Raw genomic sequence first — 16,122 nt, forward strand, 5'->3', positions numbered from 1 at the left:
TTATCAATGATTAAGGCATTAGTTTGGTATCTGTGTCACAGTAGGACGGGGTCAAGTGGTATTCCTGATTATGGCTTAGTCACCTCTGCTGGAAAACCATTTAATGTTATCAGAGTCAGGCTTGGTGATGAATATTCCTTTTGAATAGTCTTACCAGTCTTCACTGTGCAGGCATGCACAGAAAAGAGAAGTTACTTGGGTGTAATGCTGTAGAGTGAATGCTTCATGTGAATGCATGATTCAGTATGGCTTATAATTTTAAAGAGAAATGAAATGTCGCTTTGTTTAATAACTAAATTGCAGATTTATCCTTTTACATGAATGTGGATGGTAAAATTGACAGTTTGGTCTACATTAGCAAATGTATTTTGAAAATACTATTTCACAACAGTTATCAATATACCTGTCCTCCGCATTCAGTTGTGCAGATGTATCTCTTTTAGAAGGCTGTATTTTCCTTGGAAAATCTTTTACTTCCACATTTGAAGAATTACAAGGAACTTATGAATTCTGGTTATTGAGCTTTCATCCTGAAATAGCAAGGCATCTTTACAAGATAAATAATATGTCAGACTAGCCTACAACCACTACCATTTACAAGGACAAGTGCAACAAATACATAGGAACACTACCTTCTGCAGGATCCCCTTCAGGCTACTCATTATCCTGACTTGGAAATATATTCTTCAGTATCACTGGGTCAGAATCCTGGAATTCTCTCCCCAATGGTATTGTGGGTTCTTACACTAAATGGATGACAGCACATCAAGAAGGCAGCTCATCACCACCTTTTTGGATATCTGGGATGGGCAATAAATCATAGAATCCCTACAAGGCCACACTGACTGTCCGAAGGGCATCCATCCAGACCCACCCCACTATCCTATCCCTGTAAACATGCATTTCCCAAGGCTAACCCACCTAGCCTGCATATCCCTAGACATAATGGCCAATTTGGTGAAAATGAGGACTGCAGATGCTGAAGATGAGAGTCGAGTGTGTGGTGCTGGAAAAGCACAGCAGGTCAGGCAGCATCTGAGGGGCAGGAGAATCGACATTATGGGCAAAAACCCTTCATCAGGATGCCCCGATTCCTGATGAAGGGCTTTTGCCCGAAACGTCGATTCTCCTGCTCATTGGATGCTGCCTGATCTGCTGTGCTTTTCCAGCAACACACTGTCAACAATGGTCAAGTTACATATATCTTAACCTGCACATCTTTTGACTGGTCCAGACAGCAAAGCCTGCATTCTAGGAATGAATTTTTATAAAGCCATTTGACTCTTAATGTCTGCTCCATCATTCTATAAGATTGCGTTTAATTTTCTACCTGAACTCCACCTTCATCCTTCATCAGGTAACTATTGAACACTATATTGTCTCAGTTGCATGACACTGTGAACTTTTGCTATAAATTCTGTCTTACGATCCTGCCCTACTAAGTTACCTTATGACGGAGCAGCACTCTGAAAACTAGTACTTCCAAATAAACCTGTTGGACTACAACCTGGTATTGTGATTTTTAATATTAGATATAGACAAGTGGGTTCAAATGAATTTCTTGAAGATAAAGAATGTAGGGGCATTCTTAAGAGGAAAATTAGGGGGACAAAAGGGGATATGAATATCCTTGGCAGATCAGGTTAAGGATAATTCAAAGACATTATGCAAACTCGTTAAGAGTAAAAGAATAGGGCTCCTTAAAGATCAAAGAGGTCCCCTATGTGTTGAAAATCAGGAGATGGGACAGATACTAAATGAATATTTTGTGTAAGTTTCTACTGTGGAGAAAGAAGTGAAGGCAAGAGAACGCTGGGCATCAAATATTGATGTTTTGAAAACAGCTCACAATACGAAGAGGACATGCTGGAGGTCTTAGAAAATGTAACGGTAGTTAAATCTCCAGGACTTAATCAAGTGTATCCCAGGATGTTGTGGGAAGTTAAGGAAGAAATTGCAGGACCCTGAGCAGAAATATTTGTATCATCATGCCACCGGTGAGATGCTGGGGACCTGGAGGGTGGCTAATGTGACTTTGTTTAAGAAAAGATGTAAGGAGAAGCCTGGCAACTATATACCTATAAGCCTGAAATCTGTTGTGGGTAAGCTGTTGGAGGTGATTCTGAAGGGTGGAATTGACATACATTTGGAGAGGCAAGGACTGATTAGTGATAGTCAGCATGATTTTGTGTGAAGGAGATCCTGTCTCACAAACTTGGCTGGGTTTTTTTGAGGAAGTTACCAAAAGGATTGATTTGGGCAGAGGAGAAGATGTTGTTTATATGGACTTTAGCAAAGCCTTTGATAGGGCTCCACATGCTAGACTGATTAGTAAAGTTAGATCATGTGGAATTCAGGATGAGCTTGCCAGTTGAATACAAAACTGGCTTGACTGTAGGAGATAGAGGGTGGTGGTCGAGGGTTGTTTATCAGGCTGGAGACTTGTGACTGGTGGTGTTCCACAGGGATCAGTACCAGGTCCATTTATGTTTATCATTTATGTCAACAATTTGGATGAGAAAATAGAAGACGTATAAATTAATAAGTTTATAGGTGACACCAGATTTGATACTATAGTGGACACTGAAGGTTATTAAATATTATAAAGAGATCTTGATAAATTGGGTCACTGGGCTGAGAAGTGGCAGGTGGAGTTGAATTTGATAAATGTGAGGTATTGCATTTTGGTAAAACAAACATGGCAGGACGTATACAATAAATAGTAGTGCTCTGGTTAATGTCTTTGGAGCTGAGAGTGTGGTGCAGGAAATGCACAGGAGGTCAGGCAGCATCCAAGTGCAAGAGCCCTTCATCAAGCTGTCTGACCTGCTGTGTTTTTCCAGCACCACACTCTCAGCTCCAATACTCAAATGCCTCAGCAATGAAAGCAAACATATTAAAGGCCTTCTTAACCACCCCGTTTCCCTGTAACGCAAATTTCAAAATATTGTGGACCTGAACCCGTAGATCTCTGTCCAAAGACATTAGCCAGAGCACTACTATTTATTGTATATATCCTGCCATGTTTGTTTTACCAAAATGCAATACCTCGCATTTATCAAATTCAACTCCACCTGCCACTTCTCTGCCCAGTGACCCAATTTATCAAGATCTCCAGCATCTGGAGTCCTCACTTTCTCCTGTTTGAGAATTGGAATTGAGGCATCATGTTCAGGTTGTACAAGACATTGATGAGGCCACTTTTGGAGGACTGTGTGCAATTCTGGTTATCCTGTTATAGGAAGGATATTATTAAATTGGAGCGGGTTCAGAAAAGATTAAGCAGGATGTTGCTGGGAATGGAGAGTTTGAGTTATTAAAATCAGCCGGATAGGCTGGGACTTGTTTCGCTGGAGCATAGGAGTTTGAGGGGTGATGTCACAGAGGTTTATAAAATCATGACGGGCATAGATAAGGTGAAATGCAAGTGTTTTCTCCCAGCATAGAAAGCATGTTTTTCAGGCGAGAGGAGAAAAGTTTTAAAAAGGACATGAGGGGCAACCTTTTTACATGAGCTGTTTGTATGTGGAATGAACTGTCAGAAGTAGTGTTGGATGCAGGTACAGTTACAACATTTAAAAGACATTTGGATAAGTATATGAATCAGAGGGATATGGGCTAAATGTAGACAAGTGGGACGAGTTTTGTTTGGTAACATGGTCGGTATGGGCTCATTACATCGAAGGGTTTGTTTCCATGCTGTATGGCTCTTATGACCCTGTGACGGTGTGTGTGATCGGCTCATATCCCCTTCATTTCATAAATGGCCAGCTGGACAAAATTGTTTAGACCTTGAAGCAGGCCTTAAAGGTTTCACAAGGTGAGGGGTTGCTAGAACAGCGACTCAACAAGTTTATCAGCATGCTTAAGATACCACATGCGGTGACCTGATGTCCTTAACATTGAAGCACCAGCTGGCTTATTGTGGTTAGAAAGACCAGAGAGATGGTAGAGCAAAATCAAGTAGGACAGATGGCTAGAAGGGTAAGAACCTGAAGGTCAAAGGTATTTCAAAGAGTAGAAACTGTGTTGGCTTGAAGTTATACATCTGAGGAAAATGGATCCAAATCATGTGGCTCAAACATGATTGTTGTCATATATGAAACATTATAGGGATGCACTGATCTGGAGGAGACCTGTGGAACAGTTGTTGCCTCATCCAACTGGGGGAAGTCCCTCAGAATACAGAGCTGGACCAGAGGTGTTGAACCCGAATCATGTGACTCAAAGTCAGGGTTGGTCATTCATGGAGAGGAAGCAACAGCTGAATCACAGGAAACAACAGGTCATTAGAGAGGGACACATCTGTGGAATAACAGGAGTTTGCGGAAATCTGGGAGATTGCATTAGAAACAGTTCCTGAGAAGAAGAGACATTCTTCCAGAAACTAACACTCTCCTGAGTGATTAATCATGTTGATAGAGTATGTGGATGGAATGTCTTGTACAAGTGGGGAGTGGTTGTTAAAGGAGGCAGGCTGTTCTGTATTTGGAGGTGCTGCCCCTTTAAGAGAGCTGTTTCGGTAACCAGGAGGGGGTGGAACTTGGGTACAGTATAGAGCTGGCTGTGGTAGTGTAAGCACAGTCAATAAAGTGTTCTTGTTCCGATTTGCCATTTGTCTACCTGGCGTATAATTCCAAGCTCCAAAGGAAACACCAATATAACAGTCTTGGGGTCCTTGAGGCACCTCAAGGTGTCTATTTTGAGGCACCTTACTGCTGCCCACTTCCTTGATCACCTCTATCCATGCCTGCATGATTTCAGGAGCCAGCCTATTGTCCTTGTGCTTGGGAAATGTTGCCTTGTTTTTGTCTTTCTAGTCTAGAGATAGGACCTCCAAAGAAGATGCAGTGTAAATAGGTAACAGGACACACTTCCAACATCTCCTTTTCATTCCTTTTGTTCAATGAGGGCTCAGCAATCAGTATACTTGGAGCTGAGATGCTGGTGTCATGGAAAAATGTGCTTCACTATAGAATGGTTTCCAATCTCAAATAGATTATCGGACCATTCCTTCTGCATGTGAGTCTGAAAAATTAAGATTCTGCTCAACATGCACTAACCCCTATGGCACTCTACTCAATAATCTCATAGGATAGATGTCATGATTACTGTCATTTTTGAAATATTTATCAAAGTCCTATATAACAGAACACTCCTTTATCTTTGTGCTTTGTGATATCTTCAAATAATTTGAGTAGGATCTGAGTTGTGACTGGAATAAAGCCAACAATTCTATTGGAACTTGTGGACCACATTTGCTGCAATAGCACTAGAGATGAACTATTAGTTATATGGCTATACTGGAGAATTGAAATCATTTTCTTTGGAGTACTGAAAGCTATAAAGAGATTTGATGTAAGTGTTTAAATTATAAAGTGTTCAGATACAATATATGAAGTGAAAGTTTTTCCAAACATTGATGGGTCTAGATGGCACACATATAAGGTGGTTGACTAAAGAACCAGAGATGGCATGAGGAAAAACACATTTAAGCAACAAGCACCGAGGAGTTCAAATGAACTCTGTGATAAAGTAGGGCATACAGATTCAAAAGTATCTTCGATAGGGAAATTGGATGTCTTTTTAGGAAGAATGGAGTGAGTGGAAATAAATGCATTGCTGTTTGAAACAGTAAGCACCGATGAAGTGGAGTAAATGGTTGTGTTGTACTACTGTGTTATTGTGCTTCTATTAAATTTGCTGACATTTATAATTCACAGCAGAATGTTAATCTGCACCAGGCACATGAACACTGGCTACATCAGCAGGCCAAAGGCTGGGCATCATGCAGCTAGTAACTGATCTCGTGACTTCCCAAAACCTGTCCACCGTCGACAAAGTTGAGGTCAGGAGAGTGATTCATTAGGTGGACAGAATACAATCAGTGCAGCTCCAATAATACTCAGTAAGCCTGACTCCATCCAGAAGTCTGCTTGATCTGCACCCTATCTATCATTTTACAGTCAGGAGTGTAATAGAATACAGTTGGATGCAGTTCCAATAATGCTCAAGAAGCTTGACAAAAAGCAGCCTGCTTGATTGACACCCCATCCATCATCATCAACATTCTATAAGATGCACTGCAGCAACTCTCCACGGCATCTTTGACAGCACCTTTCAAATGTATGACTTCCACTGTCTGGACAAACACAAAGGAGGCAGATAGATGGAAGTACCACCACATGCAACTTCCACTCCAATCAGGGACCAGCATGTCTTAGAAATGTATTATTGTTCCTTCACTGTCCCTGGGTTAAAATCCTAAATTACCTGCCTAACAGTGCTATGGATGTCATTGAACCCAGAGGACTGCAGCAGTTCAAGATGACATTAAGAGATGGTCAATAAATGAAGACTTAGCCATGATTGTCCATATCCCATAAATAAATAAATTTGCTCCCTCCATCAATGTGTTACTTAGTCTGAGATAACTGCAGCAATATTGATATGCTGACTCCTGGACAGCACCTCAAAACCTGCAATGTTTGAAAGTTCACAAGAATAAGAACAGAATTAGGCTGTTCGGTCCATCGAGTCTGTGCCGCCATTCAGTCATGGCTGATATGCTTCTCGCCTCCATTTTCCTGCTTTCTCTCCATATTCCTTCAACCCATTACAGTTAACAATCTGTCTAACTCCTCTTTTAAGTTTACTCACTGTTCCAGCATCCACTGTACTTTGGGGTAGTGAATTCAACAAATTTGCAACCCTTTGGGAGAACTAGCTTTTCCTCAACTGTTCTAAATTTGCTATCCTTGATCCTAAGACTCTGACCTGTCATCCTAGAATACCCCACAAGACGAAGTATCTGCTCTACATCTAGAATAAGAAAGGCAGCATATCCAAGCCTACCATCTGACAGTTCCCATCCAGCTCTCACACCATCCTTCACTGTCACTTGATCCAATATCAGAAACCCTTTCCCTAACACCACTGTGGGTGTAACTACACCAGATGATCTGCAGATTTTGAGGATGATGACTTAGTACTGCTCTCTGGACATTAATTAGAGATTGGCAATAAATGCTGACCTGACTGTTGAGATTCGTATCCTCTGATCCAGATCCATTCGTTCACTGTAGCCGGCATTATTTCATGGAGCAGATGGCCTCAAACATTTCAATAAAACATGCCACTTGCACTTTAAACTAAGAGCCATCAGAGTTGTTTGATGTTAATCCATGGGATAATTTGATGCAGGTTTGCGCAATGTTTTTAAGCAAATTGTTATGAGGCATTTCTGTACTCTGCAACAGAAATTCATTGAAAAGTAGAAAATGTAACGTTCGTTTTTGGAATTTCTTCAGTCAGGTTTCCACTCTTGCCCGAGAATTTGACTTACCCTTTTCAGCAACACAAATGACACCTTATTTGATTAAAGGAAACTGTCCCTCTAACCGTGACATTTCACAGCCATTGATTATTGTTGGTCCATCTTCTGTCACCTAACTGGGGAAGAATGCTTTTGCCTGGTTCTGTTTTTACTTAGCTAATCGCAGCCAAAGAATCACCTGTGTATGCTTCTCTCCCTTACCCTACACTGTTAGCTCTGGTGTTTCTCTCAGGTCTTTCTCAGCTTCTTCCTTTGTTTTATTGCCATGCTTCCCTTTGGCAACATCATCCATGAGTACAGTGTTAGTTGTCATATGTGCACAAATGACATCTGGAACTATCTCACACCAGCACCTCAACTCTTCCACTGTTTCTAAAGTACTAGTCCGCTGTCTGGTATCCACTGCTATATGAGCAGACATTTCTCAATTGGAAAGAATGAAGCTATTGTCTTCAGTCCCTGATACAAATCTCGGTCCCTACTCAACAATTCCAGCCTGCCCCCTGACAGCTGATTTAGGCTGAACTCAACTATTCAGTCTGAGTGTAATATTTCACCTTGATATGAACTTCTGACCACATCTACATGCAACATCTACATGATAGATTCTTGTTGTCTCGAGGAATTAAGGGCTACGGAGAGAACGCTGGTAAGTGGAGTTGAAATGCCCATCAGCCGTGATTGAATGGCGGAGTGGACTCGATGGGCCGAATGGCTTATGGTCTTATGGTCTTAACACTCAGGCCATCAACTTCCAAATCTGTCACATCATCCACCTGCATGCCTGCCTCAATTCGTTTGCTGCAGAAACCCTAGTGAGTCTCTTTGTTACCTCTAAACCTGACTCTTCCAGTGCATGGCCAGCAGTCCTCCTGCTTCGATCCTTTGTAACCTTAAAGTCAGCTAAAACATTTACTGTCCATACCTTGCAACATTTCCTGTTATCTATGGTGCTCGCTGGTGTACATTGATTTCCGGTGAAATAACGTGATGGTTTTGAAATTCACAGCCTTGTTTACATCTCCCCTTGGTTTTGCTCTTGCCTGTGTCTGTAATCTGCTCCAGTTCTGCAGCTGACCAAAATGTCTGCATTTCTTTAATTCTGGCCACATAAGCATTTCTGATTTTAATTGCTCCACCATTGGTAGCCATTCCTTCAGATGTACAGGCCCTAAATTCTATAATTCCCTCCCTAAATCTCTCCATCTCTCCCCCCATCTTCAACAAATGCCATTAAAAAATCAGCCTTGTGTGCTAATATTTCTTGTGTAGCTTGGTATTGAATTTTACTTTTGACTCTATGAAATACTTAGGGATGTTTAATTTGTAAAGGTCCTTAATAATTACGTGTTGCTACTGCTGCTCCCTCACCTGAAGGGTAAAACTTGGTTTTGGGCAGGACTTATTTTCTAAAATGATATTTTCAAGATATTGCATATATGTTGCTATTTCAGGAAATCGTTGGACAATTTGTTTCTATGATAGTGTTTTTGTTTAGACATTACCTTTCAAGGGGAAGGGTCAAAATCATAATCATTAAGAAATGTATAAACAACTATTGAATAAATTAGTTCAGTTTTTGCCACAAAGTCTCCTTAATCAATTATTTCAGTTTTTAGATTTCATTGGGAAAAAAAAATCAACTGAAGAACCATCACTGTCAAAATTAAACTGGCAGTTGAGAGGAAATGATTAGCATACTAGAGCACTTACATTTATCAATTAATTTGAACTGATGCCAGATGAAGTTGAGCAAATTTGTTCATCACTTATGATAACTGTCCATAAAAGAATTTATATACAAAAGTAAAGAATATCCATGTTAAATTCACCACTTAACATGGTTTTTAACCCCTGTTTCTTTAACAGCAATGCGTAATTCTAAAAGGAAAATGAGTGAAGGTAAACAACTCCCATAAGACCATTGTCTGCAAAAATTGAAGTTGCAGTCATTTACAATTTCTTTTTATTTGGAAGATGGTGCATGGTCTCGGGCAATTAAAAGAGGTTAGAGGTCTGTGAAGCTTATCTTTTTAATTTTAACTTTTCACTCTATTGGTTAACATAATGCTAAAGTTACATTCGTATTTCAAAAAGGCTTATTTTAGGCTAATTTTATCATTCCTCGTCCTTTTTTTTTCCCTAACTGATTTTCGTAACAAACATCCGTAAGGTGAAAAGGTTGAATGTGGATAGGTCTTTTTATTAATCACAATATTGAAATAGTTCTTATATCAGCTAAAGGAAATGAGCAAGGTAGTCCAATGAAGATGCACTGTTTTGTTTGTCTTCCTCCTGTAGGAACTTTGCAGGACTTTGTATAGTCCCTTGTTAACAGTTCTTTGCAGGAGCAAAGTCAAAGTCAAGAATTCTGCATCTTTGCGATCAAGCATGATTGCACTGCAGCATTTTGTGTGACAGTGATCACCAGTGGGCAGAGATAATCCTCTGAATTTGTGGCTGACCAATGACTGCAGTCATATTAAATATATCCTCAGACTTTTGTGGTCACCAAAAATAGATAATTGTCATTTCATCCATAAGTTACCTCCTATGGGGCTTTAATTTAAAGTTGCCAAATTTAGCATGTTGCCAATGTAATTAAAATGAGAAGCATTGTGTGGAAGCATTTAATGCAAGTGGGAATAAATTGCAGCGTTTATGGACTGTGTAATTATGCTACTGCAAAATTTTTTCTTCCATTTCGCAGGGCTGTTATCAATTATGGTGACAGCTGCTTGAAATCAGGAGCAGTATGTTATGTAAAGCTCTCTGATGGGGAACTCCTTTGCAGTGAATCATTCTATTTATCAAAGGTTTACTTTTGTAGATACCAACAGCCAAACTCAGAAATTCAAAGAGGACTTAATGAGATTCATGAAGATGAATACAAGATTCCATCCTCATATCCTGTGTCCATACCTGTGCAAACTCCCCATTTGCAAACTGTGAAGCCTCGTGCATCAAGGTAGGTTTCCTTTTCTTGACTCGTCTGATTTTGTTGCATTAGGTGATGATTGTTATAATTTTTACTTTTCTGTAGTACAATACTGGTATTTATGTACTTTCAAAAAAAACCTGTTAGCTTGTATTGAAAGCTTGATGAATACTGTGCACTGTCTAGATTCTAAGATAACAAGTTCGTTATAGATAAACAGCAGGCTACAAATAAATAGTTTGTGTCTAAAATATAAACCTCCATTTTAAACACTTGAATAATTTTCTTCAGTTTCCCGATGCTGAGAATGTTGAAACTTTGCTAAGGTATAATTCCAAGAGTCACTGTTACCGCACCCAAATGATCATTATCCTTTAAGTTGCAATCAAGTGTGTTACTTCAACTCTTTTTTTTGACTGGTGGTTTTCTCCCTGCCATGTTTTAGGTTTTGTCCTTTATCATGATGCATTTGTGAACATTTTGCCCTTTAGAGCACAAACTTGTTAGCTCAAAAATCTTAATGATCACTGGGGTGCTCTTCCTGTCATGCTAGGAGGCTATTGGGTTCCTTTCAACGTTAATCAAACTGGAATCCACATCTGCTTGGCAGCTCTAGGAGAGGAAATGTAATTTCAATTTTAATTAAATTAAAGTCTGATTTGAATAATTCACTATTGTGATCTTTTCATTGTAGAAATTTATGTAACAGTTACTCACTTCAAATTGGGCAAACAAAATTTGAGAGTCGCAATTACATTTGAACAAGTTACAACTATGAAATACATTAACAAAGTTCTCTCTACTTCTGTTAATGTGTCTGCTGATTGGTTTTTCGCAGACTTACATATTTGTGCTTTTATATTTCTTTAACTGGTACGTTTTTAACCAAGACTACTTGTTCATCAGTTTTGGTGCATCCCAGAGGTTTAACTTTTGATTTGCAGTTAACTGTGTGAGACTGTTGTGTTGACAGTGAGTGCCATTAGTTGGATACTATAAGAACTGCATTTCATTTTGATATTAAAATCTCTACTTTAAAACATTTTAAATTTTCTTTGTAGTATATGCACCATGAAAGTTCTGGTTAGAAGTACTTTAATATTGAACTTCTGAGACTTTATTGAAATGATTTCTTACTCAGCAAAGGTCAAGATCAATTCATTATATGAATTCAATATAAATATAGACTGCATCAGTGATACTTTAGTCTGAAATTTATTTTTTTAATCCCCAATCAAAGATGCAACTAAAGCAGAGGATGGAGAATCAACATATCCTTAAACTGTTGTAGCATGGCGCCAAAGTTAGATCTAATTTTGACTTGAATTCACTCGAGTAGGCAGTGTATATGCCCACATAGATAATTAATATATACTTTTACATATGAAGGTTTAAAAGGCTTAAATAGAACTTATTATTGGCTTATTCTGAAAGCTTGTTTATATTTTTAAAGGTTTCATAGATTTTAACTTTAACCATATTTGCAGAATGTTATCTGATCCCTACTGAATGAGTGCTATGAAACGAGTGAATATTTTAAAGGGTAGTTTAATCCAAAATGTTTATTTTACCGTAAGTAGATAAAGTGTATCATCTCACAATAAATTTTAATTTGGACTGCGTTGAGAGGACAGAATACAAATCTGTTAGTTACTCCTGTAGATCTTGCATTTTGAAAGAAAAGTTAGCCTCCTCAGCCCTCCCTGTGCTGATTGACTTATATTGGCTTCTGATTCTTCAAAGTCTTACTCTCCCAATTCCTGTCACTTTCTTCAGTTTAATTTTTGTTCTGTTTAATTTTTCCAGAGTATTTGAAAATGGACAGTGTGCTAATGGAATACATAACAACACGTCAGAAGCAAAGAAACCTAAGGCACTGGAAATGGGTAAAATACATTTGATTTTTGGCTTTTTATATTAAAATTATTTTAAGCAAATAAATTAAAATAAACAATTATTAGCCATAATAAAATTGAAGTTTCAAATACAGTGAATATAGCTTGCTTCTGAAGATGTGAACCTTGTATTTGGTTTCACTTAAATATTACCACCTGTTCTTAATTATTACCTGTAATGTTAATACAATTCCAATTAAAAATATGATTAGCATTTTATGACAGAATCATTCGTTTTTAATTGTTATTTTAAGAGTATCTAGAATTCAAAGATAGACATGGCTATTGTGATCATAAAGCTATCCTCAGTTTTCATAAAAGCCCATTATAGTTCACTAATGTCCTTACGGGAAGGAAATCTACCATCCTTATTGCGTAGCAAGCCCCTGCGCTTAAGAGCAGTTAGTGATGGGCAACAGTTGCTAGCATTAAGCACATCACTTGAATAAAAATTATTCATGCTTTTACTGTGCACTAACTAGAAAAATAATGTCAAGTTAATGATGGTTAACAAACTTCTCTAGCCTAGCGACATTGACAGTTATCCCTTCAGCTGTCCTACTCTTAAGTTCTAGAAATACCTCACCTAAAGGCACTCCATTAATCTCGCCTCCTTTAGAATACTCTTCAAGACCTAACTCTTTGACCAAGCACTTGGTCATCTACCTTAAAATCTCCATATGTGTCTTAATATGAAATTGTGTTGATAATGCCGATTTGAGGTATCTGTGTACATTTTGCAACGTTAAAGGAGCTCTGAAATGCACATTATTGTTGCATATTTATTGTAGTTTATTTATTACTTGTAATCAATAGATCATACAACAATAATTTTTTCCTGCTGATCATTCAGTGCCCTCTTGCTGTCTAAAATAAATTTAGAAGTTGCTCATTTTAATTCACTGATCCAAGAAATTGTTCCTTTCTGACAGAATGCCCTGTGATTATGACGTCTTAGTTCCTCTGCTAGCTGTGTAGTCTAGATTACATTATTGATAGACACTTAATATAACACTGACCAAATAAGTCCTTTCAGAATATATGACCCCAGTAGAAAATTCTGATTGGCCATTATAAGTCGTGTTTAACAACAAAACGATGGAACGTATCTTTTTTTCTCTTTATAAATTGTTGTCCTTTCTCAATTGTTATTCTCAAAAGTTTGCATATTAAGGAAAATTGTTCTCTGTTTGTTCCAAAGTTTGTAGCTGCTACATGAGAGTTGGTTATCATGTACTGTTCATCAAAATGTTCTGTGTTTTCCAAAGAAAACATGTCTGACATGATTGTGTGACACTAAGCTATACAGATTGTGTTCAGTTTTCACACATCAAATTTCAGCCAAGCAGCAATTTTGATGCTCACTTAGCCCCACTAACCTTGGGCTAGTGTGCAAGAAAGTCAAATGGGTGTCTCCTTCCTGTTTCTTGTACAAAAACCCCATTGGGTTGGATGTGTGATCACATGACCAGGCTCAACATTGTTATCTTCTCTGGTTCAATCATCTGCTTGCACACTCATTGTAGGCTTCTGCAAAATAAGTAGTCACTGTGGAAGCAACTAGTGGAACTATAGTCTAATTTAATTTGACACTAATCTCTTAGGAAATGAGGAGGAAAAACCTTTGTATAAAATTGCATATGAATTAAATATGTTTTTGGTATTTCCAGATGATATTTTTGAGATGCCAGTTGTTCCAGCCCCCGTGCCACCAGCTCGACTTATGGCAAAAGACAGCCAAAAACCCAGCTGCTCCTCTCTGAACAGAACACCCTCTGATTATGATCTTTTAGTTCCTCCTCCAGGTATAGTAATTTTGATGACAATGCGATAATAGGAGCTTAACATCATGACTCCTATTATGACTAAGTAAGTGTTTATTGTCAGAATGTAAGACAGGCAGAAAGAGTCAGGATTTGGAGATGTCAGTGTTGGACTGGGTGTACAAAGTTAAAAATCTCACAACACCAGGTTATAGTCCAACAGCTTTAATTGGAAGCACGTGAGCTTTTGGAGCGACGCTCCTTCATCAGGTGATAGTGGAGGGCTTGATCGTAACACAGAATTTATAGCAAAAATTTGCAGTTTGATGTAACTGAAATCAGATTATTGGCATTCTTACTGTTATTGAATGGACCATTCCACTTATTAAATGTCACAAGAATTACTTCCCATTCTATTAAATTCATTTTGTGAGACTTATTTGATTCATCCTCTTACCAATCTACTACTTATTTTTGCACTGACCAGGCTGGAAAAAGTTTGCCAATAGAATTCTCCTTAGTCTTCAGACCTTAAAGTGAAGACCGAATGTCTGGTTGTGAGAGTTCTGAGGGTCACCTCCCTCAGCAATTTCTGTTTTTGTTTCTGGTGGTGCAGGTTTGAATGCCTATTTCCTGTCCAGATTACCTGAGGTTCAATGATTCCGTGTCCTGCTCCCATAATACTAATGAAAGTTCTAGATTCCTAGGTTGCTTACTCCTGGCCATTCATGGATATCAGTTGGGGGTCAGTCAGTAGGATGGAGATTACTGGAGCTCTCAGTCCTGGCTACAAAACTACAGTATCTACCCTGTAGTAACCTGTTATGGTTATAACACATCATGCATCTTTCCTTCCAATCAAAATGCTTTGAAGCAACCTACTGGTCTCATTCTAAATGCCAGTGTGTGAAATATGCAACTCCTTCACAAACCAATAACACAAAATCTCTCTTCAGTCCCTCAACATTCTATAGAGTAGAAAAGGCTGAGCCAATTTGTTCAAAACTTAAACACTTCTGACATTACGTTTTTACTTACATTCTGCAACATCCATTAAAACATATACAGCAATAAAATGGTTAAATCAAAACAATTATAGGGATGCGGTTTAAATGATCATGGTTTAAACGAAGCACTTTAAGTTTAGCGTTTAAGCAAAATAGGACTTGCTACGAATTTACAATCTTTTTTAGGGTTCTTAAAATTCAGAAACTTATTTGAAATTAACTGCAGGGAAAGTGTTTTGCAAGCATCAATGCAGAAATACATGGGTGTTTTGTTTTTGGTCAGAGAGGCATGGAAACAATGAAGCAAAAATAAACATTTTAGAAAAGGACAGAAAGGCATTCAGCATGGATGATAATTTTTACATTCACTTGAGGGTACTGCTTCTGACAAAAGTAACAAGACAGATTTTCTTTGTGTATCTTGGCCTCTGATTCCTGAATAGTTAGTGTGGCCTGTCAAAGCATTTAGCCACATTTATGCAGCTACCATAATGGAGATACTGTTAATTTTTAATTCTATTCAGTAATCTTGTGAAAAAGGTGTAAAGGTTTAATATTTTTAGATGTCAGAGAACATGTGTATTTATCCAAGTAGGTCCAAAATCAAACATTTTATTTTCATTTTATTTTTGAATAAAATGAACAGTTAAAGTTTGGTCACTTTTAAAGCAATCTTTAACAAACAAGTTTTTAAAATTTGTTTTCCTCACCAATTATTCCCCTTGTGTTTCAGTCCTCACCATCTCTCCTTGGCACTCAGCTGGATACAAATTCTTGAATAATGATCAGTCTCTGTCTTCGACATGAGTCTTGATTGTTAGCATGAATTTCTGGAGTGAAGTGCATCACTGAGCCTTCCAGTGCTGTCTACATATGTTCGGTTTCAGTAGCTGTGTTGGGTGGCAGTGGTGTTTTACCTATCTTGGGGTGTTAATGGAAATTTTAGATTTATCTGCTTATATCTGACTTGAGATTAGTTCACACAACACAGATTGGACAAGACATTTATGACCCTTTCTGGGAAAAAAAAACAAAAAAAAGGCTATGACTCCTTCTGATCTTTATTATTCAAATACTCATTTGTCAACTTGCTGGACTGTTAGGTTTAGGAGGGTTTTATTGTAACATTCCGTTACTGTTCATGTTGAATGTTTGTAAAACATTGATGTACAAGGCCCAGGAA

At 38.2% G+C, this 16,122-nt stretch overlaps 1 protein-coding gene across 1 annotated transcript in view; it reads left to right on the top strand.

Annotated features, from left to right (window-relative positions):
- Nucleotides 1–16,122, top strand: part of cblb (Cbl proto-oncogene B, E3 ubiquitin protein ligase) — a 203,837-nt gene that overhangs the window by 172,106 nt on the left and 15,609 nt on the right. Inside the window, exons 12-14 of the mRNA XM_060833637.1 lie at nt 10,167–10,304; nt 12,081–12,160; nt 13,840–13,974. Of these exons, the coding sequence (XP_060689620.1) occupies nt 10,167–10,304; nt 12,081–12,160; nt 13,840–13,974 (353 nt within the window). The remainder of the gene's footprint in view (nt 1–10,166; nt 10,305–12,080; nt 12,161–13,839; nt 13,975–16,122) is intronic.

This window comes from Hemiscyllium ocellatum, chromosome 12 (assembly GCF_020745735.1).
Source record: "Hemiscyllium ocellatum isolate sHemOce1 chromosome 12, sHemOce1.pat.X.cur, whole genome shotgun sequence".
NCBI classification, from domain to species: domain Eukaryota; kingdom Metazoa; phylum Chordata; class Chondrichthyes; order Orectolobiformes; family Hemiscylliidae; genus Hemiscyllium; species Hemiscyllium ocellatum.